The 16,439-nt window shown below is 37.7% G+C and overlaps 2 protein-coding genes across 2 annotated transcripts; one reads left to right on the forward strand and one right to left on the reverse strand.

Annotated features, from left to right (window-relative positions):
- The first annotated feature begins 4,175 nt into the window (after window positions 1-4,175).
- On the forward strand, window positions 4,176-9,360 carry LOC129256576 (uncharacterized). Its single transcript, XM_054894745.2, has 5 exons — window positions 4,176-4,211; window positions 5,279-5,363; window positions 6,218-7,348; window positions 7,783-7,950; window positions 8,884-9,360. The coding sequence occupies exons 1-5, from the start codon at window positions 4,176-4,178 to the stop codon at window positions 8,910-8,912; spliced, it is 1,449 nt and encodes a 482-aa protein (XP_054750720.2). The 3' UTR covers window positions 8,913-9,360.
- A 774-nt stretch (window positions 9,361-10,134) lies between these two features.
- Window positions 10,135-16,185, reverse strand: LOC129256000 (spidroin-2-like). Its single transcript, XM_064097832.1, has 6 exons — window positions 16,122-16,185; window positions 14,888-14,969; window positions 13,869-14,591; window positions 12,861-13,583; window positions 12,212-12,388; window positions 10,135-10,964 (listed from the first exon to the last, which is right to left on the reverse strand). Exons 2-6 carry the CDS (start codon window positions 14,958-14,960, stop codon window positions 10,924-10,926), a joined length of 1,737 nt encoding a protein of 578 aa, XP_063953902.1. The 5' UTR covers window positions 14,961-14,969; window positions 16,122-16,185; the 3' UTR covers window positions 10,135-10,923.
- Window positions 16,186-16,439: the final 254 nt, after the last annotated feature.

Below are 16,439 nucleotides of genomic sequence, written 5' to 3' on the forward strand. Positions count from 1 at the left end.
TTTTCACATTCACTCATTTCTTATGCATCCATTATGTAAAAGACTGACAAGAATGAAAATCCACACCTGGACTAACAATGTTCTTATTTCTTTATTATATTTAAAGACGTGTGTGGGTAAAAAGCACTGATCTATTTCACACCCTTTTTTACTCTTTTGGCTGAAATTTGTATTTTTCCCTCTAAAAAGTACTTTTTGTTTCAAAGTTGAAAACAATGTGGTGGGGTGAAGGGATATGTAATGGGTCATCAATACATGACACCACTACAATGTCTGACCATTCATTATTGGCCTGGGGGTGGTGGCTCAACTTGCCCCCATGCTCAACTTACCCCGCCTTCCCCTACATGTAACACAGCCAACATTCTGAAATTAGCATGTTTACAGTAAAATGTTCACATAGATAATAAATAATTTTTAAAGAGCAAGTGTGCATAATAATTCATTAAATATAATAAAAAAGAATGAAAACAATATGTAAATACAATATTAAAATGTGATGGATATTAGACAATTAAAAATTCTAATAGTAATTGGATTGAAATGAAGACTAAACAATGGCAAATAGTTGAGTTGATTTCAAGGCTATGAAAGTAAAAATTTATTCAGAATTTAGTAAATCAATTAAATATGGTATTGCACTTTTTCTAAAACGATCTGTTTTGCATTATATCTGAGCAAATTTTGGAACGCTTCTTAATGAGATTGAGACATTTTTCCTTTTTGGTAGCCAGTCATTACAGTGAGGGTTTTTAAAAGAGATTTAGCAAACTCCATACATAGATTTTTTCGTCTTCTTTTTAGACATTCTAATCCACATATTGTTAGTGCATTTTCATAATCTATATAATCTGAACCAAGAATTATTTTGCAAACTCTTTTTTGTATTTTTTCAAGTCCTTTATTTGTTTAGCAGTTAGTGCTCCGTTGAATACCAGTACACAATACTCAAATATTGGACGAATATATGCAATGTAATTTTGAACTAGGTACATTTTTTCATTACACCTTTTTATAATATCTGAAATTTGTTTATCCCATTTTAAGTTTGACTGAATATAAACAAGTATTTTAACAGTTTCTGTATATTTTAGAGAAGTGTCACCAGTATGCAATAGATTAGGTAATGGTGGATTTTTAGAAAAAGTAACTCTGATTACATTGCATTTATTCGGATTTAGTTTGTACTGCTAGATTTGGTTCTGTGTTTATATTTCGATCATAAAGCTTAGAGTCTCTTCTATCGTCAAATGAAAATCGAGTTCAATGCATCATTCACTCACATGTTAGAAAAATGAAGAAGAAATATTAGCACAAACAAAACTAAATCTTCTGGCGAACGGTATTTAAATTTCAAAAAGAGAATTACATGTTGAGAGAGTTCTATATTTCCTCTTTGACATGAATACCCAGTAAAAATGACCAATGAATGAATAATAAAGCTATATGTGGTACGTGATTTATTTTTGAACTTCCTCCAGCCAGGGAGTGCCGAAACTCCGACCTTTTTAATAAAAACAATTAAATTTTGGCATATTTACATTATATCATATTGACCCTTTTTCTTCTCCTTTCTTTCTCCTTCTTTCTCGGTCGTTAAACTTTTTTGGGGGACTATTCCTTCCAGCCCCACGTCAGTATGACAGTGATGGTGGTGGTGGGGGAGGTAGTTCTTAAGACCTACGGTAAGTTTTAAGTATAATATTAGCTTTATTCCCTACAAACTCCGTAAGCGTTAGATTAATCATTCGAGCGTAAAGCGTGAGCTGAATTTTTTTGTTTTGAATTTCCAGGAATATTTTCTGATTTCATGGTTATTTTCCTTTCTTACTCTTTTTTTAAATTTCAATTCTCATTTCTTTTTCATGTTTTCCACTTGATTTACATCATGAATTTTAATAAAGAAAACTAACAAAAATTAAGTGATATTCAAAAGAGTGGTTAAATAATTGGGGCACACCCCATACCCTTGTTGCAGGGAGGGTACATTTAAAAAAGATAATGTCATGTTTAACAAAAAAAAAACATAAAACTGATTTCTCCCTATTTTATCCTTGATTTTTTTATGTTTGCATCCATCTGTTTGTAACAGTTTCCAAGAGGAATGGAAATCGCCATCATTATTATTATTATTACTACATGAATTAGGCGTTTAGGAGACATGAAATAAACGCGTATTTTGTCCGTCTGATGGATTAAATCAACACAAAATACGCCACAATGGCCTAGCCATGGTTCAGCTGTATGACCACTAGGGACCATTACTTATAGCCAGGGGTTCTGAATCAAGTTCACGAATAACCTGAATTCATAAATAACAACAGGCAAACACATGAAATAGCTACAAATAATTGTTTAAATTACACATCATACAGCTGTAGGCCTATATGTAATCTGGCTTTGAATTTCCTTCAGTAGAGTCATGTTGTTCTCGTCAACGCTCGGGCTATATGAGACATCTTGGGGAGATATATATGGTATCTCCCTTAAAGCCAGTCAGTATCATATTATCATTATTATTATCATTATTATTATTATTATCATCGTTATTATTATTATTATCATTATTAGTATTACTATTATTATTATCATTGTAATTATCATTATTACAATTTATTATAACTAAAATTATGTTATGATCATACTTGTCTTATGACTCATCATATTAAAATACCATGTTCTACCTGAAGGAGGGGCATGGGCTGTCCCCCAAATGGAATAATATTTGGGGGATATGTCCCTACCCCTCCCTCCGGATTGACACCCATGCTCAGATCCATGTACAAGTTTAAGTTAAATTCACATGGAATCTTGGCAGCAACCCAGCGTTCATATTTTATATTTTAAAAAGGATCATGGAGTAATGCTTGCTATAAAAATATGTTCGGTGTAAACTAAATCATTTTCATGTACACATACTAAGTTATGGATGAAGGGATAGGCATTTTGATCCATATGCACTGAGCGCATATGCTTTGCAGTCTCCGAAAATTGTGAAAAGTAATTTATTTAATGCCCCCTTCATAGACTCTAAATCTATGCCAGATTTCTTGCCAATCATCAGTATTCTTGATGAGTATAAGCCTGGCAAAACTAAGCATTATGTCATGGCTAGTGAGATCGATGAATTGTAGATGCAAAGATGCAGGGTGGACATTTAGATGATAGCTTATCCAAGCAAATGCTGTATTTTTACTACCTGTACGTGTGTAACAATGTGTAGAAGGAGCAAGGTGCTTTGTGATTATTTATAGGATTAAGGTTATCGATTCCAAGTTATTTTTATGTACACGTCATTATTCAGGTAAATTTATGAGAAGGTGAGCAGAGCTCCTAGTGACCACCGACTTTAGGGTAATGATGATTTTCCGTTTTTTTTTTAAATAGCGTTTAATACATTGATTCGGCTCTTCTGGGTTGCCGGCAGCTCGGCACACAATGTAAGAACCTTGCCCACTCCCCGGGTGACATTCCAGCAAACTCAATTGCTTACTACACTGACTTTCTCATTATACCTGGTACCCATTTATGGAGCAAAGTATGGATTGACGCCTTGCCAAAGGACGCTGTGGTGGGATTCAAACAAGTCGAGACTCACAACCACTACACCACAATATGTGTGTGTATAAATATGATGGGCATATCATACCATATAATATCATAAAGGCTATCCATTAGAATTGCACATACATTTTAGTAAAAAGTAAATAGATGATAAATATAACATATCAACGCTGATTAGTGCAACACCTCCGTCTTTTTACTGACCATTTCTTTGTAATTAAAATATATAGCATTGTTATCGTTTTTAATTAACCGAAAATGACAAAATATATTACGATCCAAAGTGTATTTTTAGTACAGTATGAATAATTATTGACAAAGCTTTTAAATGCTCATGCTAACTCCACTGAAATGAAGTCTGATATAATCAAGAAAGCCTCGTCTCATTGCTCAAACTCTCCTAATCTTGCCACACTCTCATGAACTTTATTTCACTGATATACTAAGCGCGTTAATCGTTTATTAAATCCAAATTCATGTTCAGAGTGAAGTTAGTATTTTGGCCGAAGTGTGACGATGGGTCAGCCCAAATCCATACATATTATCCTCTCGTCTTTATTACGGATATAGAAAGTGTTCATCTGCTTTTGCAATCAAATAATCACTTTAAGATGGTGCTGAAGTGTCTTGAACATTACCTGATCCTTGTAAGATATCATTAAAATGCGATTTAGTTAATCCAAATTAAAATGTCTTTGGGATCATAGAACGTCTTATGACACGTACATTTTCTTCCTTACAAACGACTGAGAATACGCATTGCCATTTTATTTAGAAGGGCGTTGGCACGTGTTAAATTTTGTGAATGACCACAATAGGGAAAAGACAAGGGAATAAATGGGTTAACTTTCCAGACGTCCTTTTAAAACATTAAAATACTGACTAGTATAAATACGGGGACTTCTCTTGACGAAGCCATCAGTCAAACTCTCTCTCCTGAGCTGATCGCAAGCAAGAGACGCAACAGAAAAAAAGCAACTCAACAACTGAATCAAGAATTGCTGCTTCAGCGGGTTTTAGCAAGGTTGCGCAAAGTCAACTTCTATTTGTTCATAAGGTAAGTTGAAATCTTCATATTATATTTACTTCTCGTGACGCTGTCAGTCAATATTTCCTAAATGTGCGACACATTTCATCATTTGATGAACTAGAGTTTATTGCTCCACGGTACATCAGTGGGGGAAAGCAGCACCTAAGCAGCAAGAGGGGCTGGGTTTGAAAATGAAAACTGAGCTCGCAAAATCAAGTCACACTCAAGCCGTTGGTCCTTTTATAGCAAATTAACAAAAAAAAAATCCTATCCAGATATTCTAGAGCAGTGCTTGCTAGGTTTAACACAAAAACGGGAATGATGAAAAGGAAATTCAACTGGTCCTGGGGAAATGAATAAAACGTTTTTTTTTCTGCTTAAATGAAGGGGTCAGATAGAATTTAATCAATATTCATTTAACCTATCGTGACTATGATAGTTTTAGGCTTACATCATGATGATGCATATAACAATTATACATCTCATTACGGATTATATTTTACAGCAGGTAGAATATCGTTTTATGTCAAACACTAGTAGGGTATTTTTTTTATTACAGGCAAAGCCAAAACCCTAAGCATATCTCATAGATATCTGTCAACCCCCTCGAAAAAAAATACTTATTAAAAATATTCTTACGAGCGGAATGCTTAATATTCTATTTTCAATCCTTCTTCTCATCAGGAAAAGAAAAGTAACATCATGAACCGCCTGTGGATGTCGCTGGCTCTTCTTCTCACGCTGTTGGCCCTGTCAAACGCAGCACCAGGTAGGGCCTATATAACGCATAATGAGTAAATCAGTCGGGGCCAAATAGAAGGAGTGGGGTTATTTAAAGGACAAGTCCACCGTAACACAAAGTTGATTTGAAAAAAGAGAAAAATCCAACAAGCATAACACTGAAAATTTCATTAAAAACGGATGCAACAAATAAGAAGTTTCGCTTAATTTCACAAGATAGTTATATGCACATCCTGGTCGTTATGCAAATGAGGGAACCGATGACACCACTCACTCACTATTTCTTTTGTATTTTAGTGTATGAAATATTTAAATTTTCTCCCCAGAGACTAAATTGTGCATATAACTATTTTGTGAAAAATAAGCGAGATTTAACAATGTCATAACTATCTCATTTTACATCCGATTTTGATGAAATTTTCAGTAATATGCTTGTCTGATTTTCTTTATTGATTCAAGTAATTTTTCTGGAGGTGGATTTGACCTTTAAGAGGGTGTTGTCTCAACAATGATGCACATTTTTACTGTAGTAAACATTGAACTGGCACTGCATGATGGACAATAACTTTCCGTATTAGTCTGAGGAAAATGTGATAAAAAGTTCGGATCCACTATGTAGATGACGCAGGTTTTATAATTTTTCTTCCACAAACTGACCTTCGGGCTGTTGATAATGTTGACTGATATTATTTAGAAGTAAGGTAGTAATGGCTGTTTGTTCAGCTTATGAAATTCAAACAAGTTGAAATCCCAGTACCATTAAGATTATAGTTCATTATTATGTACAAATACATTGCAACAAGATAAGTGAAATCCGAATTAGAATCTTATTCGCAAATAATGGCATAAAACAATTTATTTCCCGCTTCTCTTTTAAATCAGCGGAAAGAATTCGAAGAAGTAGCAGCAGTAGCAGCAGCAGCGAGGACTGTGACGGGTGCGATTGTGATGGGGATTGTGATGGCGATGGTGGTGGAGACTGTGGCGGTGATTGCGGGGGAGATGGTGATGGCGGTGATGGTGATTGTGGCGGAGACTGTGGGGGCGATGGGGGTGACGGTGGGGGTGATGGTGGAGATGGTGGTAGTGGTGGTGGCGATGGCGATGGCGATGGGGATTGCGGCGATGGTGGCTGTAATGGTGATGGTGGTGACGGTGATTGTGGTGGTGACGGCGGTGATTGTGGTGGGGATGGTGATGGGGGTGGGGATGGGGATGGTGGCTGCGATGGCGGTGACTGTGATGGTGGTGATGGTGATGGCAGTGGTGGTAATGGTGGCTGTGATGGTGGCGACTGTGATGGCGGAGGATGTGATGGAGGAGGATGTGACAGCAGTGATAGTGACAGCGATAGTGACAGTGGAAGTGACAGCTGCGACAGTAGCTCTGAAGGGTGCGACAGTTCAGACTCCGATTCCGACTCTGATTCCGACTCTGATTCTGATTCCGGCTCGGACAGCAGCGAGGAAGGAGGATGCGGTGGTGGTGGAGATGGTGGTGGAAATGGTGGCGGCGGAGATGGTGGTGGAAATGGTGGCGGAGGTGACTGTGGTGGTACCAATGCGATATCCGTCGCAGCTCCAGACGTACAGGTAGTGGAAGTGGAAAAACCAGTGTATATCCCAGTACCGGTTCCTGGTGGTGATGACGGCGACGATGATGGAGGAGATGATGACGGAGGTGATGATGGCGGTGATGACGGTGGTGATGATGGAGGAGATAATGGCGGTGATGACGGTGGTGATGATGGTGGCGATTATGGTGGTGATGACTATGGAGGGGATGACGATGGTGGTGATGATGGTGGTGACTACTACGGTGGAGATGATGGTGGAGACGATGGTGGAGATGATGTTGGTGGAGATGATGATGGTGGAGATGATGTTGGTGGAGATGATGATGGTGGAGATGATGATAATGGCGGTGATGACGATGGTGATGGAGGTGATTGTATTGCATTGGGAGGTGGTCCTGGATGTGGCGCAATGCAAGCTGGTGATCTTAACTCCCCAGGTAAGAAAATAAGTCTCTGAATGTGATCGTAAATGATTTTCTCATGACTAAATATTAATATCTCATTAGGTCTAAATAGAAAATGCATGATATTTCATTAAACAATTAATCTTAAACTGTATTGATAAAGGATCATATTTTATTATTGACATCATTTCCTGATCTAAAATTGCAAATGCATAATGAGGCACACAATTTGTATCAGATAAATCAGGTTTATGTAGTATGAACTCCACTGATCGTTTTCGTATCGTATCACATATTAAATATAATTTCCTCCACAATGTCATGCCTATTCCACGGGACCGTGACATGACAAACTTTTATTCTCAATCATATACATGTATACTAAAAAGACAACCGCTATTTCAATATCTGATCGACTTATTGTGGTTCGGATCTGTACATTGATATAAATTAACCTTTTCCTATAGATGCTGTCATGAGCTCACCCTGTTCTGAATGTCCTCTCTTCATCTCCCGTACTGATGCCGTTTGCGGATCAGATGGAGTCACATACGATAACCTATGCGAATTACGCCATGCTGCATGCCAACTAGGAGACAAATCAATTCGAGTCGCCAGTGAAGGCATTTGTGCAGGTACGAACTAAGCAAGGCTTGTTGCGCAGTCACATTTCGCCTACGGTGGCCGTCCGGTGAGTCAAAACAGCCGTTTTTTAATTTTTGGAACAGGTTCCTGAAATCCGTAAAATGGCTGTTTTTCGACTCCCCGTGTGGACATCGTAATGGAAAAGTGACTGCAGCATTAGTACCGCGGGTAAAAGGAAAATTCTGACCTTGAAATAATCAAAATGGTCTAATATTGACTGACATCTATTCAGAGATCGATGATTCTACACGGCTGAGAGGGCTTTTCAAACTGCGACGTGGCGCCACCGTGACAACCCTCAAAACTGAATAGGCTTATTGAAGTCAGTGAGAACAAAATCCCCGGTTATTATTAAACAACATTGTAATTTCTCATTCCAGTTCATATAGGAGTATCCAAAGCGATAGAGCTCTTACTGATGAAAATTAATATTGCCATATTCAATTGATTTGGATTCAATTATATCAAAATCAAATTTAAATCTAAATGAAAGATCTGTTACCTAATAAGGTTCACATTCAAGCCCGATTAGGGTAATGATGTACTTGCGATGTTTTTTTTTGTGGTCATTTTGGGCTGGTTGCCGATCGGACACCTTTGGTCATCGTACGATATCCTATCCAGCCTTGACACATCGTTTAAGTATCGTCCGATGTCCAACCGTGAATTAATTATCTAGCATTGGAGGTAAAGTCATTGAGAACAGATATCGGCCGATTATCGGCCGATGTCTGTCTAGACATTGGCACTAACCGACAGATGTCCGACAGGTATACATCGATGTATGGTCAATGCGATTGACACCGACCGGAAATGGTTGGTAATCACGTATGCACCGGGGGCACTATAAAAAAAACTTTATATTGCAATCTTAGATTAAGTAGATGATTGCTAATTAATGTACAATTCTCTTTTTTTTTCAGCGAGTCTTGTTCAAGCTGTTGCTCCTTAAGACAATAAACTCTGATGAACATGATGTTTTGTGATGGACGATCCAATCTGAGGACACAAAACTGAAGTAACTAGAAACTCCTTAAAGTTGGATCCCGATCTCTAATGTTGGCGTGAAAACTTGGGCTGATGACGTTGAAGAAAACCGAAGCTGTGTATTACTTAATCTTTAGTATTTAATCATGCTTTATTGTTATTTATGGTAAACTATACCTCCTTTGTGTATATCATCTAATATCATATCGTATTGTATTCTAATTTTATTTCATTTATGCAAATTCTGATACCTTTGAGTGTCGAGAGTACTTTTCAACTATCACGTCTTGTGATGCGATACTTAATTTACAAATACATTGCATAATATTTGCTGTTTTATAAGTGTTCGTCTATGTGACATTTTATGTGAAATACATGTGCAATAATAAAAATACATGTACTTATAACTAACCTATCTTGTTGTCCCGCTACTTTTCTGTTGCCTGTGCAGGTTTGTGACATAGAACGACGTTTAACATAAACATGTGTGATAGCTCCGGAGCGAGAACAAGAAATGACGAGAGAGTATTAAAGGGGGCGGGGTGCGTAATGCGAAATTAAACCAAAAAAAAAAAGAAAAGCGAAATATAGAGAGAGAGGGGGGAAGGACAGAAAGAGAAAGAGAGCAAGGGGGAAGAGAGAAGCAGGTATTTAAAATATTCTGTCATCCTTGGACCATCATCATAATCATCACAATCACTACTGCCACCACTATTACTACCACCATCAACAGAACCTCCACCAACATGATCACCAACATCATCATTGAAGTGAAGTTGCTTTGATTATTCGGAGTTTAGATGAGCTTTAAGAAAAATGCAAGCGAGTGAAATTAGTGCCAAAAATCGAAATTTGTCAATGAAAATAAATTATAAATTGAATTTGTGAAATTTATCCACGTCTACGAGAGCAAAAACAGTTTATGAAAATCATGATTATGTATTGTTTTGGCAAAGATATTTCGAATGAATATACTGACTCGCATTCTTCGACAATTTAGGCAGGCCATCATAATTATTGTTTAAACAGTACCTCCGAAAAAGATAAATAGTAAAACAATTTTGTTGATACGTTCACTCACACTCTTTATCAAGTAATGTATGCAGCTTATTAAAATTCATTCTCCTCTCCCCTCTCTCTCTCTTTCTAAAGAAAAATACATATCAAACTCAATCTGGATTTTTTTAAAATCAAATTTATTTTGAGTTGACTTTTTCGAAATAAAAAAATAATAATCAAATAAAGAAATATTCAAGTATTCCTGATTGGCAGAAAAATAGTATAAATAATAATTTTTTGAAGAAACAAAACCCTCCATAAATGTTTGTACCTATTGTTCAGTACTCCATCAACAATAATAATGCCACTATATAATTGTAACTAACAAGAACTCCACTGAGGATTTGGCAAGTAATTGATGACATCACCGCATCCATAAATTTGTAAGCTTCCAAAGTTCATTGTAGCACTACAAACACCATTAATGATTATGAACTTTATATTACCAAACATAGATTTACCATCATAATACTTTACATTGTCTCTGAAAGAAATGTATATAAACATAATATTGCATAAAAACCATTAGATCTTATACTTCCAAGCAAACATTGAGATATAACTATGACAAGATGATAATTTATAGCTATGCATTATGCTCTCAACAATAATAATAATAACAAACAAAATGCAATAGCATATCTCTTTGCGTGATAGAGGATCAATTTTGAACTTTATCTTTTACCTTGAAATAAAATTATAAAAAATAAATAAGTGAAATGTTAAATAGGGTAATAAATAACATAAGTTAGGGTTTCTTTTTTTCTTGCCAACAATACACCTAAAAACAAGCATGATGAAATAGCCATTCTCCAATGCACGTATTGAGCATAATGCGATGGTGTTTGAAGACACAGAGCAAGGCGTCCGTCGTAACAACGCTACCAATCATCAAACGAACTTCAAGTACGGTTACGTTACTGAAACTGATTAGCCAGGTTGATTGTCTTTGGCGATACTGTTAGGGGGAAACAAAAGAAAACAAGGGAGGAAAATTATATTTCATTAAATTATCTACGAAGTTTAGATCATTGGTATTCATTTTACAGTGAGTACGTTGTAAGTTCAATGTTCCTATAGTGAATATTAAAAAAAACAACAATTATCACGATAAAAAATGACCTAACTAACTTTGCTTTTGAGGCAAGGGTGAGGATTTAAAAAAAAGAAAAAAGAAGCTTACTGCGGTTACGACTACAGATGGCGCTGTTAAAACATTGGTTGGCACAAAATATGATCACAAATTCGTTGAATATAATCCGCACGGAGAGGATCACCCAGTATCTGTCATCGGTTAATCGTCCGTGGGTGTGAATCCCGATAGCATCGACTCATAAATACAAACTTCCTCGAAAATAATCCCTGAAAATTCTCAAATGACATCCCACTAGAGCGGACGAAAGAGGTGAAATAGATTTGATATGGAGAGGCAAATTAAGGGTACAATTTGAGGCCGCTTTCAGCTGCCGTTCATTAAATATAAATGTATTTTACTTGATCCTACAACTATGTAGTTTGACTTAGCTCTGAAAAAATTCCCTCCACATTAGACGAAAATTTAGAAAGCCTATAAAAATTAATAAGAACAATTTATAAGAAAAGAAATAAAAAGAAACACAGACATGACATATCGGTATGCAACAAATCCCTTCCACTGAGAACATCCTTCCTTGAACCTCCCCCCCTAAAAAAAAAAACAGTACCCACAGTGCGTGCCACAGTGTATTCATAATTTAGAACACAATGTGAAATCTTCTTTACACTATTAATTTGATCATTTAAATAGTATGAAGCACATATTGACATAGTTGATCATGTGAACACGCTGTGATAAGTCTCACTGTCGAGGTGTCCACAGTGTGAACATATCTTCACTCTGTTGAAATTGAGCACTTCAACAGTGTGAATAATATTTTCATATAGCCAGCTATGTAAACACAGTGATCACACTTGTTTTGTTTTCTAGTAGGAATAGCTTTGATGTATGTATAGATTTTGATTTTTAACGATTAATCTATTTATATTTTTTTTTTTGGTTTAATTGCCAACTGTGTGCCAAAAACATAATTTTTTTTTTATTCACAGATAACATGACAATAAATACAAATATGAACCTATTTATTATACTGTAGGACTTGGTATAAAACTCCTATGATATTTTCACATCAGTTGCATATCATTGTCCTGAATTTCCCCAAAACTTACAATTGCAACTGCCCATCTTTGCTCGCTTAAGACTTGGGTCATTCGTTCTGCATGCAGCCAACTTAAGGTGACATAGGCTTTTGTAGGTTCGATTGTTTGTGCCGCACACACGCTGCGCTCGAGGGGTGTGGAATGGGCAATCGGCGCAGATGGGACTCGCTAATCTGCCAGTGCCTGCTGGAGAGTACCAGAAAAAAGGGCAATTCCATGAAATATTTTGTATGTCCGATTTTTTTTTCATTTTTACTTGAAATTCAAGAACTGCTCATACTATGATTATTCGAGAGCATTACAAATATCAAATGAAAAAAAAGAAGAAAAGTACATGTCAAAAAAGACCCATAGATAGTTGGACCTACTCACTAGTACTTTATCGAATTGCCCAAGAAATGTTGTTGTTTTGTTGTCGTTTCACGAGCGCTCTACTTTTAAACCAATTCGATCATGACAATTTTTACAAGATGGGAGTGATAGCTAAACGAAGTTATTACTACGACCGGATGACGTCATTTTCTGAACGTATCAAGCTGTCCAAAATTTGAAGCGCCTCCTTCAAGATATCTTGGTCGTAGGTACGATCTAGAATATCGACCTTTTTCGTTCTACTTCCGTTGTACTTAAAACATATATAGCTTTTATGAATATTTACCATTTCCGGGCGGTGCATTCCGTTGTTCCTTTGGACAGTCATTTCCACTGCAGTCCTCCTCGTTATCTTTGTCTTCTTCGTCTCCGTTGTCTTCCTCATCGCCATTGTCCTCCTCGTCTTTCTTATCCCCATCTTCCTTGTCCTCCTCGTCATTGTCTGCATCTTCCTCCTCGTCTGCGTTGTCTTTGTCTTCCTCGTCCGCATCATTGTCCTTGTCTTCTTCATCCTTGTCTTCTTTGTCTTTATCTTCTTCATCTTTATCTTCTTCATCTTGATCTTCTTCATCATTGTCCTCTTCATCCTCCTGATCCTCCTCATCTTCTTCGTCCACCGCTGAGGACGCATCGTGGGGACCTGGAGCATGAGGAGCGAAAGGGGCAGCGGGGGCGTAAGGAACACCCGGGACAGGAGCGTGCGGGGCGTATGGTGCATGGGGTGCAAGAGGTGCGTTAGGAAAACCGGGTGCAGGAGCAGCAGCTCCTAGAACTCCAGCACCTGATGGGGCAGCAAAGCCACAGCCGTCTTCGTCGCTGCTGTCAGATCCACCACAGCCGGAATCGGAGTCGCCAGTGGGAGCATAACCTACAGGAGCATAGGCACCGGGTGCTGCTGGAGCATATCCGACAGGTGCGGCAGGAGCATATCCACCAGGGGCAGCTGGAGCATAACCGACTGGAGCTGCTGGAGCGTAACCTGCGTGACCACCGATGCCAGCCTCTAGTCCTGAATAATGAAAGTTAAAAGAAAGAGCATTGCTATTTTCTGCTTATATTGTTGGGTTTGGGAATGTGTTTTAGTGTGAAGGTGTACTAGGCTTATATACGTTCGTATGTGACAAACTCATGAGCACTAACCACAAAAATGTAAGAGTATGTGGATGTGTGTGTATGTGGGAGGCCTACAAAACGTTGAGTTTCATGACTGTGAATAAAACATGAGTGGGTGATACAACAAAGACAAATTGTTAATAATAGTTTAGAAAACATGAAATATCAAAATGCAAATTACCATGATAATGCTCTCCGCTGTCACTGTCGTCTTGGTCTACGCCGTAGCCTACTGCGCCCCCTACAGGAGCATAACCGACACCTGGAGCAGCTGGAGCGAAACCCACACCTGGAGCATATCCAGGAGCCACTGGAGCATGGGGTGCAGGAGCATATCCTAAATCTGGAGCATAACCTGTCTCTCCACTTGTGTCACCATGAACTCCTCCCGCTGGGGGATGAGGAGCAAAAGCAGGAGCCGCTGGAGCGTGGGGTGCGGGAGCATATCCTACACCTGGGGCGAAAGCTGTCTCTCCACTTGTGCCACCATGAACTCCTCCCGCAGGAGGATGAGGAGCATATGCAGGAGCTAATGGAGCATGGGGTGCGGGAGCATATCCTCCAGATGCCGGGGCATATCCTGCTCCAGGGGATGGAGCGTGCCCATATCCAGTTTCTCCGCTTGTGACACCCTCCGTTGGAGCATGGGGTGCGTAAGGTACAACTGGAGCACGAGGGGCGGCGGGTGCATGTGGAGCGGCGGGAACAGGCGGGGCAAATGGTACAGCTGGAGCATGAGGGGCGTAACCTCCCTCTCCATGGCATGGCCCTGAATGCGCTACTTGTACTCCTCCATTTCCATTTGTGTCATCGTCATCATCATCGACATCGCACGCGTCATTGTAGGTAACACCATTATTGCCGCATACGGTACCGCTGACTCCTCTTGTACATTTGTTGGAATCTGTCGTGGCGTAAGAGATACGGCTCATTATTTGGATATTAAAGCAAAGGATAAGGATTTTATTTGGCTGGAAAGTTGAAGAAATATGAAGGCCAATTAATTGTTCAAGCTATTTTCAGTTGAATGAAAGTATAGACTTCATAACTTATTCCATGATTAACGTTAGTGTGTATCTAATATGTGATATAGCATATGCACTGTATCTATCTTTTTGAGGCCAAAAAACCCCACATGCCTGGCTGTCTTAATGAATCATATATCATGAAGAATATTGTGCAAATGGAATATTCACTTACGTGGCGCTGCATGTGTAAAACCTGTGAGACACAAGACAGCGAGAAGAACGGTTAGAAACCTGGCGGATTCCATTTTAGAGATCTAGGAAATACATGAAATAAGAATATGATGAAGAAAATGACACAATAACACATTCGAACACATCTCTAAGAATCATTCACTTTATAGATGAGATAAGAAACTAAACATTAATCACTAACACAAAATATTGTTGCTTTATGATATTTATAAAGCAACTGCTATAATTCTGTATTTTTGTGGTGTAACTATACTTTCCAAACACATTTTGCGCGTGAATGATGGAATATAAGAAACACAGAATGAAATTTATTTTGTGACAAGACAGTACAGAGCGTTTTGTGAGTGATATGATGAATGCGTGATGAACTGATAACTGGTCAGAATATTTCACGATTGTTATAATGGTCTATTTATAATCAAACAATATTTGATCGAAAACAATGCATGCTGTATTTATGGATATAATGTACAGTGATGATTGATTGTTGATCAGTTGATACTATAGTATAGTCAGAAATATTATTTGATTTATTCATCAATAAACTTTCAAATGAACCGTGCTACAAACATTGTCATGCCATTGTAATGAATATTTGCATTTGCACACATCCAATTACAGTACTCCTAGCAATTCCTTTAACAACAATGAAAATGCGAAATAGAATAAATAAAGTACTTCATTAAATATTAAATCACCAAGCCTAAATTCTTTCAAATATAAGTTCAGAAAGTTTCTCCAAGATAGCCATTGAATTAACTCTTCATCACTCAAACTCTTGTATTTTTTTAAAAATCAAACATGATTGTCATGTGATGTACACTTTTCCATCTCTTTCATTTTCCTGTTGATCAGCGATGTCCGTTTGTGAGTACTGGGGCTGGATTCTAAAGACCTTTAATCTATCTTTTTCTTATTTCCTTTTCTATTTTAATTTCCCCCTATTTCTTTTTAATTTAACTGGTTTATGCTCAAGTTGTTATTTTGATTTGTATATGCTATGTAACTACAAGAATATAGGAGGCTGCACTCTACAAGCTCCGCTTTTTAGCAGCCTCCTCCATTTCCAACCTGATATGTAATAATCTTGAATATAATTTTTGTACAGGGATACTTGAAATATGTTTTGTTATTTGTATGTCAAAATGTACAAAACAAACTGTAATTGTTGAAAATGGAAATAAACGATATGAAATGAAACGAAATATATTTACCTTTTTGCTTCGTATGCAACCCTATTCCAGTGCTATATCCTGTGGTGAGCTCTTATTAGCAACTGATGAAACTGGTCCCAAATTCATATTTATACACGTTTTTTTGTCCACCCTTTCCGAAAACAGAATTAGGGTTACTTGAAGAAATATGCTCTAATCCTTCAGTAATCCTCTACAATCAATCTTCAACAAATTAAGGATGAAATATATGGCGATGTGGCGATGCCCATCGCAGCCAGCAATTAGCGGAACCTCACGTTTTCCTGTTACTTAGTGAAACAGTAACCGGACAACAGGAAGCAATACGGCTATTAAGTA

This window comes from Lytechinus pictus, chromosome 3, assembly GCF_037042905.1.
Source record: "Lytechinus pictus isolate F3 Inbred chromosome 3, Lp3.0, whole genome shotgun sequence".
Classification (NCBI taxonomy): Eukaryota; Metazoa; Echinodermata; class Echinoidea; order Temnopleuroida; family Toxopneustidae; genus Lytechinus; species Lytechinus pictus.